The sequence below is a fragment of the Myxine glutinosa genome, chromosome 5, assembly GCF_964187855.1.
Source record: "Myxine glutinosa chromosome 5, kmMyxGlut1.1, whole genome shotgun sequence".
Classification (NCBI taxonomy): Eukaryota; Metazoa; Chordata; class Myxini; order Myxiniformes; family Myxinidae; genus Myxine; species Myxine glutinosa.
Genome location: NC_136265.1, coordinates 167751468 through 167776075, shown reverse-complemented (window position 1 = coordinate 167776075; position 24608 = coordinate 167751468). Strand labels below are relative to the sequence as shown.

General features: G+C 48.6%; 2 protein-coding genes across 8 annotated transcripts in view; one reads left to right on the top strand and one right to left on the bottom strand.

The window, feature by feature from the left end:
- Window positions 1-13322, top strand: part of LOC137426758 (uncharacterized) — a 72862-nt gene extending 59540 nt beyond the window's left edge. For 5 of the 7 annotated variants that reach the window (XM_078779053.1, XM_078779050.1, XM_078779048.1 and 2 more), the window contains 2 exons: window positions 851-1006; window positions 11559-13322. In XM_078779053.1, coding sequence (XP_078635179.1) covers window positions 851-1006; window positions 11559-12175 — 773 coding nt within the window. In that variant the 3' untranslated portion in view covers window positions 12176-13322. Of the gene's footprint in view, window positions 1-817; window positions 1007-11558 lie in introns of all 7 variants that reach the window. The other 2 variants (XM_078779047.1, XM_078779046.1) reach the window with 1 other exon arrangement.
- The window catches only part of LOC144892419 (uncharacterized), a 748105-nt gene that overhangs the window by 296449 nt on the left and 427048 nt on the right, over window positions 1-24608 (bottom strand). The window lies entirely within an intron of this gene.

The following is a 24608-nucleotide window of genomic DNA, read 5'->3' as shown; positions in this document are numbered from 1 at the left end:
TGGAAAATTATATTATGATGAAAAGATCATATTTTGGCGTCAAGAGGTCAAAAGTCAGAAGTCATGTTAAGTTACTCGTACAATTATTTTTACTGCGATAACGTCGTAAAACAGCTGAAGGGATACAAGTCAAACTTGGTATAGGTATATATAATGATGTAATAATGGTTGCGGAGGCATATCGTCCAATGTCGCGACATCAAAGAGTGCAATTCTGGTTTACTAAATAACGTAGTTTGATTTTATCCTTTTGTTGTGTTGTGTTGTGTTGTGTTGTGTTGTGTTTTCATAAAATAACACATTGTAACTGCATCTTATCTTGTCAGGTGTGCTACCATTGCATTCATAGTCCGTGCAGTATACCACCTTTAGAGGCCATTTTTCCCCGCAAATCGGGGGTTGGCCTTTTTCGGGAACCGTGGTTGTTGTTGTTTGTTGGTCCCCTTTTTGAAGCAATGTTTTACGGCCGGATGCCCTTCCTGACGCCAACCCTTTTTGCCGCCTTTAACGACAAGCAGGGAATTACCAGTGAACTGGTACTCAATTTGCCGACCTCGGAAGGATGACAGGCTGAGTCAACCCCCCTGGCGTTAATTCAGCAATCGACCGGGATTCGAACCCAGGATCCTAAGCCGGCACCCTAGCTGCTAGCCCAACACCAGGGTTATAGTCCGTGCAGTATAAGATGAATAAATGCAATGCTGCTAAAGTTTGCCCGACACAACTCGGAAATCCATACAATTCTCCCTGTGATCGACCATACATTTACATAACAGAGGCGAGCTATTGTGAAAAGCATTCAATGCTGTCATTCCAGAGATGAGACACTCGCTGATATTTTCACATATAGGTGAACACGATCCTGTTCCAATGGATGAAAAACATTTTGGGGATCGTATCACTATTCCCTCATCCTCTCAAGAGCCTTTGAGCAACGTCTACGTGAAGCAAGAGTCGTGCTCTGCTCCTAAAAAAGAGCCTGCGATTGAAACTACCTCTGCAGTTGGTGAGCACAGCCATTTTTGTACATATTACTGGATTAAATTCCTCTTTTTCTAAGTTCATTCAAAACTGTGAAGTCCAGTGCAGGTTCACGCTGCAGCGGCTTGCATTCTCGGTGGTGTTCAAGGTTCATTAACTTATTTTGTTAGTTAATGTTGGTGACCAATTTTGTGTAGCAATCCGTGAGAAACTATGTGCATCTTCTGTGAATTTTTCAAGCAGTATGATTTTACAAAAGGTTGTTCCAGAAGTTTCTGGAAGCAATTTTTATGCCTCAGGAGCCGAAATCCGGAGGCATTATGGCTTGTTGGTTGTCCATCAGGCTGTCCGTGTTTTAATTGAATCCATCCGGCTGCCCATCCATGTGACGTTTAATTGATAATATTTTGGCAGGGCAATAACTTCTGAACCACTGATGGGATTTCAACCAACCTTGGCGCAAGTACAGCCTGCGATACAAAGATGAACAAATTCAATTTTGGGTTCAACAGGTCAAAAGATCATGTGCCCTTTGAAAATCATTTTGCCGATCATAACTTGAGTTGGAAGCATCTGATGTTTTCTCTCTTCTACTTGTCTCCCTTTTCTTTCTCATACTGCTTCTCTCACCCTCTATCCTTCTCTCTCTCATCCCCTCCCATGTGACCTTTAATTAGTCTCGTCCCGAAGGGGATGCGAGACCATTGCAATGCTCCTGTTGACCGTCTGAGTGTCTGTCTGTGTCCGCGTCCATATATTTTCACTTTAAAAATATTTTCTCTGCTACCGCTTGTCCGGTCGTTGCAAAACTTTAAACAAAGGAGAGACCCCTGATGGAGAATATTTTATTGCTAACGCTGACACCATTGGTCACATGGTATTGGATTAAAGGAAAACATTTGTACATCATTTTTTTCCAAAAATCGCCCAAACGAATTTTTTTTTAAACTTGGCACATGTCATGAACTCCCCATGCAGTATATAGAGTGATAACGGTGACGTCATTGGAGAAGTGGTATTCCAGCCATAATTGGATGAATTGAAATCTTTATCCAAAATAACTGAAACTTCAAATATCTAATATATGGCCCAATGTGAGGGAAGAATTGAATTTATGACATACATAACCCATGCCAAGTAACTGTGACATAATAGGGTGCATGGATGATATATAGTGCATTCAGAAAGTATTCAGACCCCTTCACTTTTTTCACACTCTGTTATGTTGCAGCCTTATGCTGAAATCGTTTAAATTCTTTTTTTCCCCCTCATCAATCTACACTCACTACCCCATAATGACAAAGATAAACCAGGATTTTAGAAAGTTTTGCAAATTTATTAAAAAGAAAAAAAATGAAATATCACATTTACATAAGTATACAGACCCTTAACCCAGTACTTAGTTGAAGCACCTTTGGCAGCGATTACAGCCTCGAGTTTTCTTGGGTATGACGCGACAAGCTTTGCACACCTGGATTTGAGGATTTTCTGCCATTCTTCTCTGCATATCCTCTCAAGCTCTGTCAGTTTGGATGGGGACTGTTGGTGGACAGCCATTTTCAGGTCTCCAGAGATGTTCGATTGGGTTCACGTCAGGGCTCTAGCTGGGCCACTCAAGGACCTTCACAGAGTTGTCCCGAAGCCACTCCTGCATTGTCTTGGCTGTGTGCTTAGGGTCATTGTCCTGTTGGAAGGTGAACCTTTGGCCCAGTCTGAGGTCCTGAGCGCTCTGTTTCAGGTTTTCATTAAGGATATCTCCGTACTTTGCTCCGTTCATTGTTCCCTCAACCCTGACCAGTCCCCCAGTCCCTGCTGCTGAAAAACACCCCCACAGCATGATGCTGCCACCACCATGCTTCACCTTTGGGATGGTATTGGGCAGGTGATGAGCGGTGCCTGGTTTCCTCCAGACATGACGCTTAGAATTGAGGCCAAACAGTTCAATCTTGGTTTCATCAGACCACAGAATATTGTTTCTCACAGTCTGAGAGTCCTTTTGGTGCTTTTTTGCAAACACCAAGCGGGCTTTCATGTGTCTTTCACTGAGGAGAGGCTTCCGTCTGGCCACTCTGCCGTAAAGCCCAGATCGGTGGAGTGTTGCAGTGATGGTTGTCCTTCTGGAAGTTTCTCCCATCTCCACACAGGATCTCTGGAGCTCAGCCAGAGTAACCATCGGGTTCTTAGTCACCTCTCTTACCAAGGCCCTTACCCCCCGATTGCTCAGTTTGGCCGGGCGGACAGCTCTAGGAAGAGTCCTGGTTGTTCCAAACTTCTTCCATTTAAGAATTATGGAGGCCACTGTGCTCTTGGGAACCTTCAATGCAGCAGAAATTTTGTTTGTAGGCTTCCCCAGATCTGTGCCTCGACACAATCCTGTCTCTGAGCTCTGCGGGCAGTTCCTTCGACCTCATGGCTTGGTTTTTGCTGTGATATGCATTGTCAGCTGTGAGACCTTGTATAGATAGGTGTGTGCCTTTCCAAATCATGTCCAATCCATTGAATGTACCACAGGTGGACTCCAATCAAGGTGGAGAAACATCTCAAAGATGATCAAGAGAAATGGGAGGCACCTGAGCTAAATTTCAAGTGTCATAGCAAAGGGTCTGAATACTTATGTCAATGTGATATTTCAGTTTTTTCTTTTTAATAAATTTGCAAAACTTTCTAAAATCCTGTTTTCTCTTTGTCATTATGGGGTATTGAGTGTAGATTGATGAGGGAAAACATGAATTTAAACGATTTCAGCATAAGGCTGCAACATAACAAAATGTGAAAAAAGTGAAGGGGTCTGAATACTTTCTGAATGCACTGTAGGTATATGGGCCATAATAGCAGTGCGTCATAATAGTAACGTGTTCAGTTAATGATTGGATTTTTGTTCAGAATGAACATGCAAGGCAAGACTATGTGCTCTACGACTGATGTTCTAGTTTTTCAGGTGACCTTTCATTGAAATCAAACATAAAAGTGGGTTGATAGCTCATGGTTTAGGCATATGCAAAGTCTGGTTCATGTGAAATTTATATTATATATTTTTTATATTTGTGCCTGCAAGAATAGTTTACTGAAAGAGCAATGAGCCAAAGATGTATATACAAACAGATAGCAAATGTTCTGACTTTTGCTGAGTTGTGATGACAGAAGTGGCACGAAGTTGGGAGGCTTTCTAATTTGAAACAGGCAGAACAAAGGCATGCACAGATTAACTTGTGCAACCAGATCAACACACAATTCACAAATTACCTTCATCACAGGTATAAGCAGAGATTTGCTGCAGAACATTTTGCTGAACCCGGCTACCACAAGCTCTGTGCCAAGTTGATACCGGCGAATACGAGCGACTTCACAACAAAAGGTTGCATGGAGCATACGGTGAGGAGTTGGGAGCACTATGATGAACCTGCTGACAAACCTCCTCTGGAGATCACGAAAGCACATATAGTCCTTGAGCCAGACCAAAAGTAATGCTCCGGCGGGGGGAGTAATTCTCATTATGATTTTCCATTAGACCAATGTCTCAAGTGTCAGAAAAGGTGTGATGGACATCTGAGAACGGTAGCTTAGTGCCCGGATGGACGCCATCTTTGAAACCACCCAGCTCGAAAATGCCCATTTGGTGGGGTACATTGTTGCACGTGTATCTGGACTTCTATACTAGCTATCGATGTGCGGTTGACGACTAAATATACGTCCGATGTGTACCGTCTAAATAAAAAATAATATGAAGCATTTTGTTTTAGATTAATTATTATAAAAATCAATTATCGAAAAAAAATCATATATTTTTCAATATTTTATTATTAGACTTGTACTTTTTTTAGTGAAACAACACTGGTATGATTTTCCAAATTATGCATTGTGCTACACCGTTTATCTGTCTATAAAAATAACTCAAAAACTAAAACATATCATCCACCACGAGTTTACAACAAATAAATGTAAAGAGGCATAAAATGACTTAGGCCGCCGCTGGCATTATCTATTCTGACGATAACGCAAGTTAGGAATGTCGTACGGAGAGGATTTTAACACCATACGATATCTAATAAGCAGGCGGAAATTGTTACATAGGAAATCTGCACTTTGGTGGCCATCTTGGATTTCAAAATGGCCGCCAATTATATTAATTATTCATTACTAGAGTTTGGAAAGACGTATGGAGCTGATTTTAACACCATACGATGTATATTCCTAATAAGCAAGCGGAGGTATCATTGAACATGTCATGTTTTAGTCAAATAACACCGGTATGATCTTCCAAATTATACATTTTGCTAAACCGTTTATCTGTCTATAAAGATTTTCAGGCAATTTGGCCTGCATTATAATAGAGAACAACATATGCTATACAATATACAGTGCACACAAAGTTAATCATCAGAGTCGCCATCAGAGTCATTGGCATCCTGAGCCACGATAGCATCATCCTGCACCATGTTGGAGCATCCCTGCAGCTTACACACAACAGTGCACTTCAACCCATTCAGTATGCAGGAGCAATCTGACGGTCGACACGTCCTTCTGCATGTGCATGAGATGAGATTCAAGACGACATCTGGAGCTGGTAGACCCGCCATCCATCGGATTGTGAGCGAACTGCCATCATCGAGTTCCCAACCATGTCCTGCTGATGGTGTTGGGACGTCTGGTAGGTTTTCAAGGCTGCATCGCCAGATAGCCGCCTGATAGTTGGCCCTAAGCGTATGCTGCATCAAGGAGTCTTCACAAGGCGGCAATTGTCCAGATTCGATCTGGCCCTTCTTTGCACAGAACATGTGATAACGGAGCGAATTAACACCGACGATCTTTGTGTTCTTGGCGTACAGCTGACACGTGAAGGCCTGAATGCTATTGAAGATGTCTGTTGGTACATTCCACGAAGATCCCAGATCTGTGAATGCTTGAAGATACAGCTCATTCGCTTGCACAAGCTTCAAAGCCTTTATCTTTCCTTGGCTAGCCAGAGCACTCACAGTGTCACACCCGCTCCATGCATGAAGCCCTGGCAATGCACTGCAAACTCCAGACCCCAATACCGCAGCCAACTTTCCAACGTCGATCATTCTGACTCGAACCTTTGTTCCTCGTCTGATGAAGAGCTGCCTATCAATGGTTCTGCTGAGATGAAGACTGATGATCAGAACGTCGGTGTCATCTGCTACTAAGATGATCGTCTTGTAGTGGGTAGCGGCGTGCTTTGCGTGGAGAAACATACGCGTGTCTGCTTCCTCGTGGCTACATTCGAGTGCTTGCCTGTACAACTCGGGGCATTTTTCGTGGAGTTGCGTCATCTGTGCATAGTACACTGGTAGATATCTAGCATAGTTCACCTTGTTCATTGCGAAACACCAAGGGTTCACTCTTCTGACACAAGCCAAGTGAAGCATCCAGTCGCCTTCTCTATCCGCACGAATCAACCCCAGCAGGGTCTCTACCATATCAATATACATCATCCAGAAGCGAGCCAGGTCTCCATGTTTGGTTCGCAGAAAATGTAGGTATTTCGCGAACATGTCAAAGCTCTGTACACATGAATCATCATCGAGAGCAGCAGCGAGAGTCTCGTGGCAAACATCCTCCTTGATGCTGCGAATTTTGAGGTCAGTGCTTCGAATCTGGGGTTCCTTGTCAGGATGATTGCTTTCTATCCACACCTGGAAGCCCTTCCAAATGATGCGCATTAGTGCCTCGTACATCAACTTGTGGAGTCGCACAGCACGGTTGTATTGCTTGCCTTCCAGAACCCTGTTGATGGAACCTTCAGCGATTACTCCTGACTCAACAGCTACATCCCGAAAGCCTGCATCTCCAAACATTTTCCCAATGCTCGACATGAAGTTACAGATGGTATGGAAGTTCCCCATCATGAGCACGATTCTTCCATATCGATCGACATCTTTCCATGCTATTTCGGTCGCCTTAGCAAATAGTGCCTGGTCTAGCACCACCGGTATACGCTCAAGCTGAAGTGATGACATGATGTTCAGAGCTTCTCTGAGGATTTCTTGCACTGCTGCCATATCTGTGGCAGGCTCGTTTATAGTCGGCAGGTAGCCAACTACATCTTCCGTCACCTGAACACGATCTCTAGTCATGATGTTGAAACCAGTCCACGAACTGATTGTCTGGTCGCATGGTTCCAGCATGCGAGTCATAATCCATACGTGATTTCGGCGCTGCGCAAGGGATGTTGCGCCTGCAAGAGTGTCAGAAAGATCTGCAGGCTTGATTGCAGGTGGGCCCTCTCGTTTCCCACCGCTGTATATTGGAACTAAATCGCTGGATGACGGGATAGATCGCTTCTTATCTGCTTTGGATACTGCCGATGGAGGTTGGGGCGGCAAACACGACTGCGACTTCGGTTGGACGATGATACCGTTGACGCGATGCGATGTTCCGCCACCACTCAGCGATTCCTCTAGCCTGTCGATGTTATCGAATGCTAATACAGTCGGGACCGAAGGGTGCACATGTGACGGAAGTGGTACTGTATCTTTCTCCACACTTGCTAATTTGTCTATGCATAGCGCTGTCTCGATTTCTTCCAGAACTGTGTACGAACATCCGTGCCCGAGTCGATTCAATATTCTGATGACCTCTGTATTACCGGTGAGCGTTTTCATGACCCACGGAAGTAGGACATGCTTCGATGTTCTGATGGTACCCCGGTGTACAGCATTGATGATATCTTGAGCCATCGACCATACCAGTGTGTCGGCACGCGCAGAGCTACCCCCACTCCCGCAAATCAAAGTATGCAGAAATACACGAAGAGAATCTGGTATCTTCACGTAATCTGAAGTGAGTTCTGCTGGCTGAGGCGGCCAACGTTCATTGTAATGAGCATCTTTGATCTGGTGTCGCAGTGAAGTAGCTGCACGCACAATGTTACTTTCACCGTCCGTTCGTTCAAATGCTTTCACTTCTGCTTTCAGGTTTACGCACTCTGCAGCAATCTCTCGCTTTGTCAGATTATCGGGCATCAAGTATACACGGTGTTTCACATTGAAGAAGATGAGCGATTCTCCAAACTCTCTTTGTAATGTGCGCTGCAGATTCTTCTTGATGGAGTCACGAACATCAACTGAAAATGTATCTGAAGACAGGATATCTGTTGCAACATCAACTATTGGAACAATCCTCGGATTCAAGAACAAGTCAGTGCGAATGAAATTGAATATACATCGTATCATTTCTTTTTTCTCGATATTATCTTCAATGTCAGTTTCTACTTGAGGTTTTTGGGGCCGTGTGTAGTTTCTATAGCAGGAGAAGTGGTAGTGAGCCTCAGCTGCAACCATATCTCGTGTAGTCAATGCCAAAACTCTCTCATCATTGCGAGCTGTCGCAGCATCTCTTATTGTCTTATCTGCTCGAAGTTCAACAGCCAAGACAACTGTTTCACGGGTACGACTGCCTTTTATGAATTTTGAAGCACGCTGGCAAAAAATGCATTTATCATCGTAGACCGTTGAAGTTGATCCTGTCTCTTCCCGTGATGATCGCCGTCGCACCGCATCGCCAGTATCAACTGAAGAACTTCTAGCTGCATTGGTCAAAGTAGCTAGGTGGTTTTTGTGAGTGAAGTCTGATCTACAAGCCCTATGGTATAATATTGGAATATTAGGAAGTTCAACTGCGCCTTCTTGGACTAGCTTTAGAATTGGATAAAAGTTTCTAACTGCGGCTGCGTCACACAATGTCTTCCAAGAACTGTTGCCCGCTGCCTTGCTTAGTTCAGAGAGTGGCGACTTCTTGCTGCACAGGATGCACGTTCCGGACTCAGGTTCAATCTTCGCCCGTTTCGCCTCGACACCGGCCATCTCAGCTGAAAGAACAAAAAGACTGACGTTAGATTACTCCGATATCCGAAAAGCTCGCCAGCTTACATAGACATACTCATCCAAGTCAGTGAACATGTTAGATGGCGCCACAATACAACTCTATAATAGAGTTGTATGTGGCGCCATCTAACATGTTCACTTTTAGTTCTTAAGCCACCCACCCCCCCCCCCCCCCCCTCAGAAATTAATCAGGTCACCGCAACAAATCTCAGACTGAGATATAGAATATAGAATATAGATATAGAATAGACTGACGTCACTTTCGGCACTGGGTTCTGTGGGTTGATTATCGGCGGGAAATTCCAACTGACATAGTTTCGGTTTGTGGAAAGTGCATGCCTTTTCATATATTTTTTGTGTAAACTCGTGGTGGATGATATGTTTTAGTTTTTGAGTTATTTTTATAGACAGATAAACGGTGTAGCACAATGCATAATTTGGAAAATCATACCAGTGTTGTTTCACTAAAAAAAGTACAAGTCTAATAATAAAATATTGAAAAATATATGATTTTTTTTCGATAATTGATTTTTATAATAATTAATCTAAAACAAAATGCTTCATATTATTTTTTATTTAGACGGTACACATCGGACGTATATTTAGTCGTCAACCGCACATCGATAGCTAGTATAGAAGTCCAGATACACGTGCAACAATGTACCCCACCAAATGGGCATTTTCGAGCTGGGTGGTTTCAAAGATGGCGTCCATCCGGGCACTAAGCTACCGTTCTCAGATGTCCATCACACCTTTTCTGACACTTGAGACATTGGTCTAATGGAAAATCATAATGAGAATTACTCCCCCCGCCGGAGCATTCACTTCAAAATATGGCCGGTTGGCTCAAGGACTAATAGTTGCTCTTCTTCTTTCTGGAAAAAAGGAGTACCAGTCCAAAGAATGTCTCCAATGATTCAGCATCTCTTCAGCTCCCTGCCCTCCCCTCACCAGCCCCACCCTAACAATGCATCCACGTGCCTTTCTGTAAAATCATGCTAATTGCTCAGGAATTCACGACAGAGACAGACAGACACAGAGAGACAGACAGACACAGAGAGACAGACAGACACAGAGACAGACAGACAGCCACAGAGACAGACAGACAGCCACAGAGACAGACAGACAGCCACAGAGACAGACAGACAGCCACAGAGACAGACAGACAGATAGACACAGACACAGAGACAGCCAGACAGACAGACAGACTGACTGACTTCGAGTACGGGATGCTGAAGAGTGAATGTACTGCCTAACTAACCACATAAATCATTCAAAGCTGAAAAGTTTCCATCGGTTTTCTGTTGTCGACCATTATGATCGATTGGTCCAATCAAGCAACATTTCCGTGGAAGACACTTTCCCAGTGAAAAACTTCGATATTGACGCAGTGTCTATTACATTACCCTATCAAACACGTTACATTAGTTCTCCATGCCTGTTGTGTGTGTTGCCTTTAGGACGTCCTTATAAACAGTACGATTCCTGTTTGGAAAGATTTTCAGATTTGTTTGACTGCAAGGCAGACAGACAGAGTTAAAATATTATCTCACTCCTCTCTGCGCATTTGTGATCGGGACAAATTCAGAGCTAAGATACGGCAAAAGGGCAGGTTTGTCTTCTGATTCGTGTTCAAAATATATCATTCAATTTAAATAAGTTGTTTCTCGATCATAAACTGACGATAATAAACTGATAAGACGGACAGACAGACATAAACCAATTGCTTACCCCGCTTTGCGCTTTGTGTGCACGGGGTAATGAGGATCTTGATTACATTAGGAGACCATTTGGTCCATCATACCTGCACTTTATCAACAGCACATTATTTCACTGAACCAGTAGGTCTGCTTCATTTGCCCGGGGAGATGAGGGGATGGGAGAGGAACTGTTGGTAGTCACAGGCATCACCATGGTGTTTTACATTTTTGGCAAGGGGCGGCGGGTGGGTGAAAGGGGTTGTAAGAAGCCGGATGAGCAAACACCGACACCACCGACACCACATTCACCTCTTGACGAGTCCTTTTCACAGACATTACAATTACTATACACAATACATGTATACAATCACTCGTCCATACCTAAGCCATACCTACCAGTCCTGCCAAAGTACATGTACCTCTCTATGCTCAATATCTCGAGGTACCTATCTCATTCCAGTTTAAACCTATCTACTGTTTCTGCTGTCACTACGTTTCCAGGGACATTATTCCATGCATTAACAACTCTCCGAGTTAAAGTCGTTTGCCTCACTATCACTCAACTCCCCTTTTCGTTACTCTAACTGTGGCCCCCGATCCTATCAGTGTCCATTCTGCTGAAAAACTCTTCTGTATTTATTTTGTCTCCAATCTCCATTATTCTCAACATCTCGAAGAATGTTTTTTTTGTGTTTGGCAAATTTGGTTGCAGTCTAAGTGGTTACTTATTTGTGGATGATTCATGCATTTTTCCACCCGGATTTGCTTGTGAATGCCAAAGCTGTTATCATTTAATTATTTTTTTTACCTTTAACTTGTACTATAAAGCTATTGAAAATGTTGAGCCAAGGGATTGATATTTTTATTCATGTTGACAACTTCCTGTTTTGCAACTACCTGCATTGTAAACTACCTGCATTTTATACAAAAATAAAATGTCAAGCTTTCATTGTGGGTCTACAATTGACCATAACCTGCTTGATATTTATTTCATGATAATGTGTGAAATTGCATTCACTGGTTGTCTCCACAGTTGAACCATCAGATTCCACGAATATTTACTCCTGCTCAAGGTGCACCCAGTTGTTCCTCACCCAGGATGCTCTATTGCTGCACATGGAACAGTTGCACCGGCGGGGGCGTTTGTACAAGTGCTCTGGATGTGGGGTGACATTTGCAGAGTTACGTATGCTGCAGAAACACATGGCGGTTCACAAAGGCTCGTTGCCATACAAGTGTTCTATTTGTTGGAAAGGATTTGCCCGGGTGTGGAACATGCAGCTGCACATGCGGATACACACTGGGGAGCGTCCGTACAACTGCTCGGTCTGTGGAAAAGCATTCAACCAGTTGGGGCATGTTACGTCGCACATGCGGATTCACACGGGTGAGCGTCCGTACAAGTGCTCCATCTGTGGGAGGGGATTTTCCCAAATGCCAAATGTGAAAGCGCACATGCGCATTCATACAGGTGAGCGTCCGTTCAAGTGTGCTGTTTGCAGAAAGGGTTTCTCTCAGAAAGTGAACATCAAATCACACATGAAAAGTCATCAACCATTAAAAGGGGATGGGTCTCTATGCCAAACAAGTCCTCCACTTGACACCTTTTCCGATATAGGACGAGAACTTCACTTGAATGCTGAAAACTAAAGAGATAAATAAAATGGATGGAAGGAAACGCTACTTACAATGCAAACTATTTTTAAGAGTACTGAGCCGAATCGACCACGTCACGTTTTTCCACCTCTTATTTGCTTCGACAAAGGGCAAGGTCCAAAATGTCAGCACCTTATCATCTCTCACAGTGGATAAATGGACCACTTTCTTGTTTTAATTTTAATTTTTAAGGCAGTGTGATAAATAATAAGTGTGTTAAGCCACTATCAGTGTGTGTAATACAACACATTAGACAAATCAGACTTGTCTCAGTTTTCTCAGTCTTGAGGCCGCCATGACTTGTCTCAGTCAGACTTGTCCCCCCAAATCAGGGGGGTATTGTGAGAACTAATCTCTTTCCTTGTCTCAGTTTTGTGTTTCTGACAACGCTCAATGTATTTATTTATTTATTTATTTATTTTCCTCGACAAGTGAGGTTCATGGAAAAGCTAGGTTGAATTGCCAGTGGGTGGTGGGGAAAGTGGGCACCACTAGAACGAGAGAGAGAGAGAGAGAGAGAGAGAGAGAGAGAGAGAGAGAGAGAGAGAGAGAGAGAGAGAGAGAGAGAGAGAGAGAGAGAGAGAGAGAGAGAGAGAGAGAGAGAGAGAGAGAGAGAGCTGGGAAGGAAACACTATGAAGAGGGTGGTGTTAGCAGGCGAGCTTAGGAGGTATGAGCACTCACTTTTCAACTCTTTAACCTGGGTTTGAATCTCGAGTAAACTCCTAGCGTGAAGTCGATGGCGTGCCATCTCAAATCCCCACGCTTCCCACCAAAAGCATGTTGAAAGATGGCAAAAAGTTCCACCAGGAATGACCCGATATCAAATTTTGAGGTTAAAAAAAAAATTCACCATTTTCACCCCTGTGAGCTGGTATTGTCGCTAGGTGTCCCACTGGTATTCTTTTCTGCATGTGGGCTGCAGTCAGCTTGTGTTTAATCAGCTGAATTCTGTATGGATATAGTTTGACATCGTATATGAAAATTCTTCTCGCTGTTTCATATGAGTCTATTCATCACCGGTATCACCGGGGGTCAAATCCAAAACACTGATACATATTTCACGTGTTGTCCCTCCTGCCCACCCCCACCCACAATATTGATTGCATATACAAAGGTTCATTAAAAAAAGTTTTAAAATGTGCCAGTAATTGCAGGTTTTTTTTTGGGGGGGGGGGGGGGGGGGTTTTGTATACAAGATCGAGGCTCGTGAAAGAGCTAGCATTAATCACACAAGAAGTCAAACCGACACATAAAACTTATAATAAGGGGAGCGGTATACATGGCGTGAAGGACACACAAACACAACATTTGAGAGATCTGTGGGAGGGAGAGGGCTTGGGGGGGGAGTGGGAGGTGTGAGAGGTATAAAACATATGGACACTGCAAGGACATCCAGGAAAGAAGTTGGAATTTCAAAAAAAGTGGATCTGGGGTGAATTAGCGGGGGTAGAAAAGATCAAGGTTTTGGATGGGGGAAGATAAGAGATGGTGGTGAACAGCTGTTTTAAAGACCTGGAGGGAGGAGTTGGATTGAAGGGAGTGGGGGAGTTTGTTCCAGAGGTGGGAGAAAAGAGGAATGAAAGGGTGAAGGTGAGCAGAGAGCCTAGATTTTGGCAGTTTAACCATAAGAGGGTTGCTGGCAGATCTTGTGCGACCTGTAGGAATATTTGGGGGACAGAGCACAGAGAGAGCTGTGGGAGCAAGGCCGGAGAGGAGTCGGTAGAAGACAGAAAGACCACCAACCTGCCTGCGGTGAGTGAGTGAAAGGCTCTCGGAGTTAGCTTCATCGCGGGAGATTCCAATGATTCTGAAAGCATTGGTTTCAACAGCGTGAAGCTAAGCTAGGTGTGAGGCAGGAGCACCGGCCCAGAGGGGAGAACAGTATTCCATTGAGCTGTGGATGAAAGCCTTGTATGTGGTGAGGAGCTCAGGTGTGCCAAGGAAGGACTTCGCACGACGGAGGATGCCCAGTCTGCGACTGGCTTTGGAGGCCAGCTTGGAAATGTGGTTTTCCCAGGAAAGATCATGGCAGATAGTGAGAACCAAAAGCTTGAGCGACAGAACTTCTTGGAGAGGATTGTTGCGAAAGTAGATGGGAGGGTTGTCCAGTCGGTCTTATCGGAGAGACTTCGTAAGAGTGTGAGATTTGTCAGGATTGAAAGACATGTTCCACTTGTTTGACCAGTCTGTGATTTTGTCCAGGTCTGCAGAGAGTGAGGAGGCTGCAGACTGCCGATCTGAGGGATGAGGAATGGAGCGGCAGAGAGTGGAGTCATCAACAAAGAGATGGAGAGGATTTTCCAGAGATTCGGAGAGATCATTGACGAAGACCAGAAAAAGCACAGGGCCCAGAACGCTGCCTTGGGGAACTCCAGCCTGAACAGGAAGGGGAGCTGAGAGAAATCCATTCAGGGCCACACGTTGACTACGACCAGAGAGGAAGTCCGCAAGCCATGCGTGGAGATTTCCATGGGTACTGTAGGAGTAGAGTTTGGTGAGCAGAGCTCGGTGCTAGACCATATCGAAGGCACGTGATATGTCAACGGTTTTTGGTATTTAACATTTTGACCCCGCCCAAGGGGGCGGAAACAAAAGTGATACTGCTCTTGCACCTTCGTACTATGTTGTGATCATAACTACTAAGTTTGGTGAATTTCTGCACAACCATTAAGGATAGTGTGACGGACGGACAGACAGACAAATGGAGCCGATTACCATATCCCTCCTTTTTTTTTTTTTTTTTTTTTTAATGTTTGGGATAAAAATGAATGGTCACTGGTGTTTCCCATGCTCTTGAGAATTTCATCCCAAATGGCATCTTCAATTGCCATTGGTCTGTGCCCCCCCCCCCCCCCCCCCCACTTTTTTTTCTTTTTTTTGCATACAAGATCTGATTTTGATGTCACAAATGGTGTCTTGTGCACATCTTGATCAGCTACTGGTAAATGCCAGTACCCCTTACTCAGGTCAACCATCGTAAAGTATTGTTATGGATCTGGGTTTTGGGTTCTAACAGGAGGGGACTTCTCGGGCTTCTCCCGAACTACCAGTCCTGAGTCCACCAGCTGCGGATAACTCTCCTGTTTGGTGGGTTTCTTGTCAATCACGGATGCCAATTAGATGATCAAATGTCCCAGGGTCCACGTCTGACACCGTTTACCGTCTGACACCTAACTGGGGAGGCCTCGTTTCATACTTGTCTTATCTTATTTAATCAGTTGCTGCCGAGTGAATACCTCATGGTCTTACTCCTTGGGACAGATTAAGTGTATAGATGGGAATAAACTGCCAAATGTGTATAGCGATTGAAAGTATGCTCTGGTTGAACAACCTGTGAGAGGCCCTCAGAGCACATTCCGTGGTAATATCTATAGAAAAGGGTCAAGGAAGTAATAGCGCAGTGGACTGAAAGAGGTTCCAGGGATGATGCCAACTCCTCTCCAACCAGAATGGCAGCACGTCTCTGGATTGCTAAGAAGAGATACAGTGCATTCAGAAAGTATTCAGACCCCTGCACTTTTTTCACATTTTGTTATGTTGCAGCCTTATGCTGAAATCGTTTAAATTCATTTTTTCCCTCATCAATCTACACTCAATACCCCATAATGACAAAGAGAAAACAGGATTTTAGAAGGTTTTGCAAATTTATTAAATAAATAAAAAATCATACCCTTTCCTATGACATTTGAAATTTAGCTTAGGTGCCTCCCATTTCTCTTGATCATCTTTGAGATGTTTCTACACCTTGATTTGAGTCCACCTGTGGTAAATTCAATTGATTGGACATGATTTGGAAAGGCACACACCTGTCTATGTAAGGTCTCACAGCTGACAATGCATATCAGAGCAAAAACCAAGCCATGAGGTCGAAGGAACTGCCTGCAGAGCTCAGAGACAGGATTTTGTCGAGGCGCAGATCTGGGGAAGCCTACAAAAAAAAATTCTGCTGCATTGAAGGTTCCCAAGAGCACAGTGGCCTCCATAATTCTTAAATGGAAGAAGTTTGGAACAACCAGGACTTTTTTTTTTTTTTTTTTTTTTTTTTTTTTGTATACAAGATCGAGGCTCGTGAAAGAGCGAACATTAATTACACAGAAAGACAAACCGACACATAAAACATATAACATAGGGAGCGGTAGACAAGATGGGGAGAGAGGGGGAAGGACACAAACACAACATTTGAGAGCAGGGACCGAGAGACATGGAGACATCGAGAGATCTGAGAGAGGGCGAGGGCTTTGGGGGGGGGGGGGGAAGGGGGAAGGGGGCAGTGGGAGAGGTATAAAACATATGGACACTGCCAGGACTTCCAGGAAAGAAGTTGGAATTTCAAACAAGGTGGATCTGGGGTGAATTAGCAGGGGTAGAAAAGATCAAGGTTTTGGATGGGGGAAGATAAGAGATGGTGGTGAACAGCTGTTTTAAAGACCTGGAGGGAGGAGTGGGATTGAAGGGAGTGAGGGAGTTTGTTCCAGAGGCGGGAGAAAAGAGGAATGAAAGAGTGAAGGTGAGCGGAGAGCCGAGATTTCGGCAGTTTAACCATCAGAGGGTTGCTGGCAGATCTTGTGCGACCTGTAGGAATATTTGGGGGACAGAGCACAGAGAGAGCTGGGGGTGCAAGGCCGGAGAGGAGTCGGTAGAAGACAGAAAGACCACCTACCTGCCTGCGGTGAGTGAGTGAAAGGCCCTCAGAGATAGCTTCATTGCGAGAGATTCCAATAATTCTGAAAGCTTTGGTTTCAACAGCGTGAAGCCGAGCTAGGTGTGAGGCAGGAGCACCGGCCCATAGGGGAGAACAGTATTCCATTGAGCTGCGGATGAAAGCCTTGTATGTGGTGAGGAGCTCAGGTGTGCCAAGGAAGGACTTCGCACGACGGAGGATGCCCAGTCGGCGACTGGCTTTGGAGGCCAGCTTGGAAATGTGGTTTTCCCAAGAAAGATCATGGCAGATAGTGAGACCCAAAATCTTGAGCGACAGAACTTCTTGGAGAGGATTGTTGAGAAAGTAGATGGGAGGGTTGTCCAGTCGATCTTTTCGGAGAGACATAGTAAGAGTGTGAGATTTGTCAGGATTGAAAGACATGTTCCACTTGTTTGACCAGTCTGTGATTTTGTCCAGGTCTTCAGAGAGTGAGGAGGCAGCAGACTGCCGATCTGAGGGAAGAGGAATGGAGCGGCAGAGAGTGGAGTCATCAGCAAAGAGATAGAGAGGATTTTCGAGAGAGTCAGAGAGATCATTGATGAAGACCAGAAAAAGCACGGGGCCCAGAACACTGCCTTGGGGAACTCCAGCCTGAACAGGAAGAGGAGATGAGAGAAACCCATTCAGGGCCACACGTTGACGACGACTAGAGAGGAAGTCCGCCAGCCATGCGTGGAGATTTCCATGGATACCAAAGGAGGAGAGTTTGGTGAGCAGAGCGGGGTGCCAGACCGTGTCGAAGGCACGTGATATGTCGAGGGAGACAGCTCTAATTTCCTGTTTGGCATTGAGGACCTCCATCCATTGTTGAGACAGCAGAAGCAGCATGTCCAGAGTAGAGTGACCTGGTCTGAAACCAAATTGATGATCAGAGATCAAGCCATTGGAGAAGAGGAAAGATTTCATATCAGAAGCAATGATGGATTCCATGACTTTGCTGATAATTGGGAGAAGGCTGATTGGTCTGTAGTTGCTAGGATCTGTTTTTGCACCTTTTTTGTGCAAAGCGGTGATGTTGGCTGATTTCCAAGCAGATGGCAGTTGACCTTGAGCAAAAGAGAGGGTGAAGAGAACAGAGAGAGGGTGAGATAGAGCAGCAGAGCAGGATTTTAGGACCCGTGGGCTGATGCCGTCGGGTCCAGTTGCAGAATCAGAGTCGAGGGTTGACAGAAACTTTTCCACCTTGTCAGGAGGAAAGGACACGGAGTCCAGGAGCAGCAGGGTACGACTGGGTATGGTGGGTACAGAGAGGGATGGGTTTGGGACACAAGATTTAGAGGCAAACACAGAGTTGAGGCATTCAGCTTTTTCACGTGCGGAGTCAGCTGTGTAGCCGTTTGAGGTAAGGGAGGGGATGGAGGGGGAACAAACACCAGAAACGGATTTGACCAGACGCCACCAGGATTTGGAAGAGGGAGACAGATAGGGAGAGGGAGACTCTTATTTGGAAGAGGGAGACTCTTCCTAGGGCTGGCCGCCCGGCCAAACTGAGCAAGCGGGGGAGAAGGGCCTTGGTAAGAGAGGTGACCAAGAACCCAATGGTCAATCTTGCTGAGCTCCAGAGATCCTGTGTGGAGATGGGAGAAACTTGCCGGAAGGACAACCATCAATGCAACACTCCACCGATCTGGGCTTTATGGCAGAGTGGCCAGACGGAAGCCTCTCAGTGAAAGACACATGAAAGCCCACTTGTTGTTTGCAAAAAAGCACCTTAAGAACTCTCAGACTGTGAGAAACAAGATTCTGTGGGCTTTCATGTGTCTTTCACTGAGGAAAGGCTTCCGTCTTGCCACTCTTCCGTCTTGCTTCCTTCTTACCCTTATTTATTTTTGAGTCAGTTTGTTTGTCCGCACAGAATAAATATGATTTTATCTGCAACCGTTAGTCCGATTGACAGGAAATTTTCACAAGAGGTGCAACTCCACCTGTATAATTTTTTAAATAATTATGACGTCATAGGCCACGTGGTTCGGCCGCCGTCTTGGAAAAACCGAAAGCATTTGCATCTCTATATCTCTGAAAGCGCTGCAGAGAAAAATTGAGACATGACTCATTGTAAATAACTCTCCATGTGGAATAACATCTGTTCGTAATGATGTCATAGGTGCCTCTATTATGATATTGTGGCGGACACAAAAGCCCACTGGCGTGGTGACATCATTCCGCGCACCAAGTGGGCGGTGGCCATGCCCGAGGGGTAGGCGTGGCCTCATGATATACACCGGGCGCGCAGCCCGGAGCGCGCCAGTGTTACAGTGAGCTCCTGAAATAAAGACGCTTATAAGTTACCGCTTGTCCGCTTCCTCCTTGCTCGCAAGCAGCGCGCATAACGCCACGCTTTACTGGTGACCCCCTTGACGTTGGATCTGCCGGAGCGATCCTTCCACACGCGACGCTATTGCCATGGCCAACTTCATCAAACTTCCCGAATTTTGGGAGGCTCAGGCCGAAGTCTGGTTCGTCCAGGCCGAAGCCCAATTTCAGCTTCGGCGCCTCACCGGCGATGACACGCGCTATTGCCACGTCGTTGCCTCCCTCGGGCCCGGCACGGCCGCTCGAGTTGTGTCCGTCCTTCGCCACCCACCGGACGGCCACAAGTACGAGGCACTCAAGCGGCTACTCCTAGCCACGTTCGGCCTCACGGACGACGCACGGGCCGACCGCCTCCTGGATCTCCCCGAGCTCGGTGACACGCGCCCGTCGGTCCGAATGGACCATATGCTGTCACTGTTGGGCGACGAAGCCCCCGGTTCTCTATTCCGGGCGCTTTTCCGTCGCCAACTTCCAGCGCAGGTTCGCCTCGCGTTGGCCGGGACCGGGCTAACGGAACCCCGAGCATTGGCAGCCGAGGCGGACAAGTACTTCGCCGCTTCGGACACGCGGGCGAGAGTCGGCGTGGCCGTCACGGCCCTCGTGGCTGATGCTGCTGATGCTGCTGCTGATGCTGCTGATCCACAGCATCAGCTTATACAGCATACGCAGCATGCTGATACGCACCTCGTGACCGCCGCCACGCCCCGCCCACCGCCGCGGCGAAAACCGCCACCGCGGGGAAACCCGCCAACTCCACCGGCCTGGCGGAGCCAGCCGCGCTCCTCCAGCTCCACCACCTGGTGCTGGTTCCACGCCAAGTTCGGCCACGAAGCTCGGCAGTGTCATCCGCCATGCTCCTTCAACAGGTCGGGAAACGCCTGGGCCGGCGCTCAATAGTGGCGATGAGCGCCGGCCGTTCGAGCAGCCTGCTGTTCATAACGGACACCTTATCCGGGCGCCGTTACCTGTGCGACACGGGAGCGCAGGTGAGTGTCGTTCCCGCCGGCACGTCAGACAAGCACGCCGCGGGTGGGGGCCCCGCGCTGCTTGCCGCGAACGGGACGCCCATCCGTACGTATGGAAAACGCTGCCTCTCTCTGCGGTTCGGAGGGCAGGTTTTCCGATGGACGTTCGTCACCGCCGACGTGCCCATGGCACTGCTTGGCGCGGACTTCCTGTGCGCTAATGGGCTCCTGGTCGACGTCAAGCGCAGACGTCTTGTCCAGGCCGAGACGTTCAGCTCGCTCGCTTGTGCGTTGCCCAGCTCAACGAGCGGCTTGCCGAACGGTTCGGTTCCGGCCACGTTGGTCTGTACGCTTCCGGCAGCGGACGCATTCAGCCGCCTCCTCGCCGGCTTCCCGGCCCTCACGCGGCCCACCTCGGCGGGGGCCGTCAAGCACGGGGTGGCCCATCACATCCCCACCGTCGGGCCACCGGTCTACGCCCGGGCACGCCGCCTCGAGCCGACGAAGCTGGCGGTGGCAAAAGCGGAGTTCGCTACCCTGGAGTGACTCGGCATCGTTCAGCGCTCAGAGAGCGCTTGGGCGTCGCCGCTGCACATCGTGCCGAAGCCCGGCGGGGGATGGCGACCGTGCGGGGACTATCGCCGTCTCAATGACGCCACGACTCCCGACCGCTACCCCGTCCCCCACATTCAGGACTTTTCCGCCCGTTTGGCGGGCATGTCCTTCTTCTCGAAGGTGGACCTCATACGCGGCTACCATCAGGTCCCCGTCAGGCTAGAGGACGTCCCGAAGACGGCGGTCATCACGCCATTCGGACTCTTCGAGTTCCTGCGCATGCCCTTCGGTCTGAAGAATGCGGCTCAGGCGTTCCAGCGACTGATGGACAGCGTCCTGCGTGACTTGGATTTTGTCTACGTCTACCTGGACGATATCCTCGTCGCCAGCGCGTCCCGCGAAGAGCACCTACGCCACCTCCGCACGCTCTTCGAACGCCTGGGCCAGCATGGCCTGCTTGTGAACCCCGCAAAGTGCCGGTTCGGCGCCACCATAATCGATTTTCTGGGGCACCGTGTCACCAGGCACGGAGCCGTCCCCCTGCCGGCCAAGGTGGAGGCGGTGAAGGGGTTTCCGCGCCCCCTGCACGAAGCTCTCCGAGGTAAGCCGGGCAAAGGCGACGTTACCTGGACCGAGCAGATGGACACGGCGTTCACGGGCGCGAAGCTCGCCTTGGCTAACGCCACCATGCTCGCGCACCCGATGCACCGATCGCCCTCACCACCGATGCCTCGGACTACGCGGTGGGCGCGGTGCACGAGCAATGGGTGCGTGGAGCTTGGCAACCGCTGACGTTCTTTAGCCGGCAGCTTTGCCCGCCCGAACGCCGTTACAGTACCTTCGACCGCGAGTTGCAAGGGCTTCACTTGGCGGTCAGGCACTTCCGCCATCTGCTCGAGGGCCGTGCGTTCACTGCCTTCGTCGACCACAAGCCGCTGATCTTCGCGATGGGCAAGGTCACCGAGCCGTGGTCGGCCCGGCAGCAGCGTCACCTCTCGGCCGTGTCCGAGTACACGACGGACATCCAGCACGTCGCGGGGAAGGACAACCCGGTGGAGGATTGCCTTTCCCGGGCTGTCGCCCACGCAGTCCACCTCGGCATCGACTATGCCCGGATGGCAGTAGACCAGGCCGCTGACCCCGACGTCCAGGCCTTGCGGACCGCCGTCACGGGCCTCCGCATCACCGAGGTGGCGTTCGACGGCGCGGGCGCGGCCCTCTTGTGCGACGTCTCCCTCGGGCGTCCTCGCCCCATCGTGCCCGCGGGCTGGCAGCGCCAGGTGTTTGACGCCATGCACGGCCTGTCCCACCCGGGCGCGAGCGCCTCCCAAAGGCTGATCGCCGACAAGTTCGTCTGGCATGGCCTCCGGAAGGCCGCCCGCGGCTGGGCCAGGACGTGCCTCGCGTGCCAGCGCGCCAAGCTGCACCGGCACACCCAGGCCCCGTTGGCCCCGTTCACGGTGCCGGAACGCCGGTTTGACCACGTCCACGTGGACCTGGTGGGACCTCTGCCCCCCTCGCGGGGTTTCACCTACGTCCTCACCATGGTGGACCGCACCACCCGGTGGCCGGAGGCCGTGCCCTTGGCGTCGACAACGGCGGCCGATGTCGCGCAGGCTTTCATCGCCACCTGGGTCGCTCGGTTCGGCGCCCCCTCAGACATCTCGTCCGACCGCGGCCCCCAGTTCACCTCGGAGCTCTGGGGGGCGGTCGCGCAGGGGCTCGGGGTCCGGCTGCACCGAACCACGGCCTACCACCCCCAGGCTAACGGCCTGTGTGAGCGATTTCACCGCTCATTGAAGGCCGCGCTCCGGGCCACCCTCCGCGACGGCGGCTGGGTCGACAGGCTCCCCTGGGTCCTGCTGGGCCTCCGGACGGCGCCCAAGGAGGACCTGCGCGCATCCGCGGCGGAGTTGGTCTTCGGGCAACCGCTGCGGGTGCCGGGCGAGTTCCTCCCCGACTCCACGGCACCATGGTCCGCGGCACAGCAGCGCTCCGCTCTGCAAGAGACCGCCCGGAGGTTCGCCCCGGTGCCAACGGCATGCCACGGGCACCCACCGACGCACGTCGCCCCGGAGCTTCGCACGGCGGAGTACGTCTTCGTCCGCCACGATGCCCACCGGACACCACTGCGGCCTCCGTACGACGGGCCTTTCCGCGTGCTGGAGACCGGGGCGAAGCACTTCACCCTGGACATCGGCGGTACTCCTGACCGCGTTTCGGTAGACCGCCTCAAGCCGGCCCACCTCGACGTGGACCATCCACCGCCAGTGGCCCGACCCCCACGTCGGGGCCGCCCCCCTGCGGGCGGACCCCCGGCACCGCCCAGCCCCGCCGCCACCCCGCCCCCCGGTCCTGCACCCATCCCAGGGGCAGCCAGGGGCATCCCACCTGGCATCCCTGCACCCCGGACGCCGCCGATCGCCAGGGGGCGCTTCGGCCGGGTCATTCGTCTGCCCCGCAAACTGGCCCTCCAGGTGCGCGGGAATTCTGGGGGGGCGCGTGTGGCGGACACAAAAGCCCACTGGCGTGGTGACATCATTCCGCGCACCAAGTGGGCGGTGGCCACGCCCGAGGGGTAGGCGTGGCCTCATGATATACACCGGGCGCGCAGCCCGGAGCGCGCCAGTGTTACAGTGAGCTCCTGAAATAAAGACGCTTATAAGTTACCGCTTGTCCGCTTCCTCCTTGCTCGCAAGCAGCGCGCGTAACGCCGCGCTTTAATATCATAATTTGACAAGTACAAAACTTCATCCGATCAAGATGAAATTTCTTGAGCATAATCGAGGAATAGATTAGTGGAGAAAAAATAATGATTACGTCATCGGTCACGTGGTTTGTTTTAACACAAAAGCCTTAAAAACCACTAAAAATACATGCTAGTGAGGGTTTGCAATCTCTGATTGCTCTTTCTTGTTGCTTTTGTTATTAGAACGAATTGGCTTTTTCCAAAAACGCCACGGTAAAGTTATCTTAACACGGATATACACCTCAACACGCAACCCCCTTGGTGAGGAAAACAACCTTGTGGTGGGGTAGGGAGAGACGTTAAATCGCTACAACCTCCATTGTGTGACCTTTCGTCTCCCTGCCCAGTTTGATTGACAATTGACATTGGATACTAGTACCGACTGCCAAGCCGCAATGAGCCGGCGAAGCCAAAGCCTCTTGCCACTATTTTACCCATCACTATGGCATCAGTAGGTTAGGTAGTTGGTAGTAGGTAGGTGTAGTAGGTACCGTACCTGGTAAGACTTGGTAAAAGAGAAGAGCAGACAGTCCTCCCCAATACCTGCACACAATAAATGTCACAAGAAGCTTAAGGAAGTAACTATACGATGTGCTAGCTTAAGGCCTATTTTAAGAAATTTTAACTGGGCTTAACATACGTTTTCACAGTATGTGTGTAGTCTTCTAACTTCAGTCGCTGTCAGGACTGGTTCTTTCTGGGCACTGCGGCTTCCTCCACCAGAAGAAGTTAGCTTGCAGTGATTAATTCGGTGAATTCCGTCTCAACTTCGGATATTTCCGGCCGTGAAAAACTATCCATATTTCTAAACTAAATATGTAAACCGCTTATACCGTATTTCTGGCCGTGAAAAACTATCCCCGACGGCCTCGAGATTTCTAAAAAATAATTCTTTGTCAATTTTAGAATATTTGACGCCGTTTTCACCCTCCGAAACGCGTAATAAGCTTTTAAAAAATATTTTTTCAAATGCTCGAATCTCATTGGTTCTGGTGTTTGGTGACGATTTTCGTTGAAGATAACGAGGTTGGTCTTAACGTATTTTAATTACAAATTAGAGGTTCATTAGATTGTGAATCAAAGAAAGACGGGTGAAACAAACTCCTATTGAACTTTTTCGCAATTGTTTTATGCAAACTTCC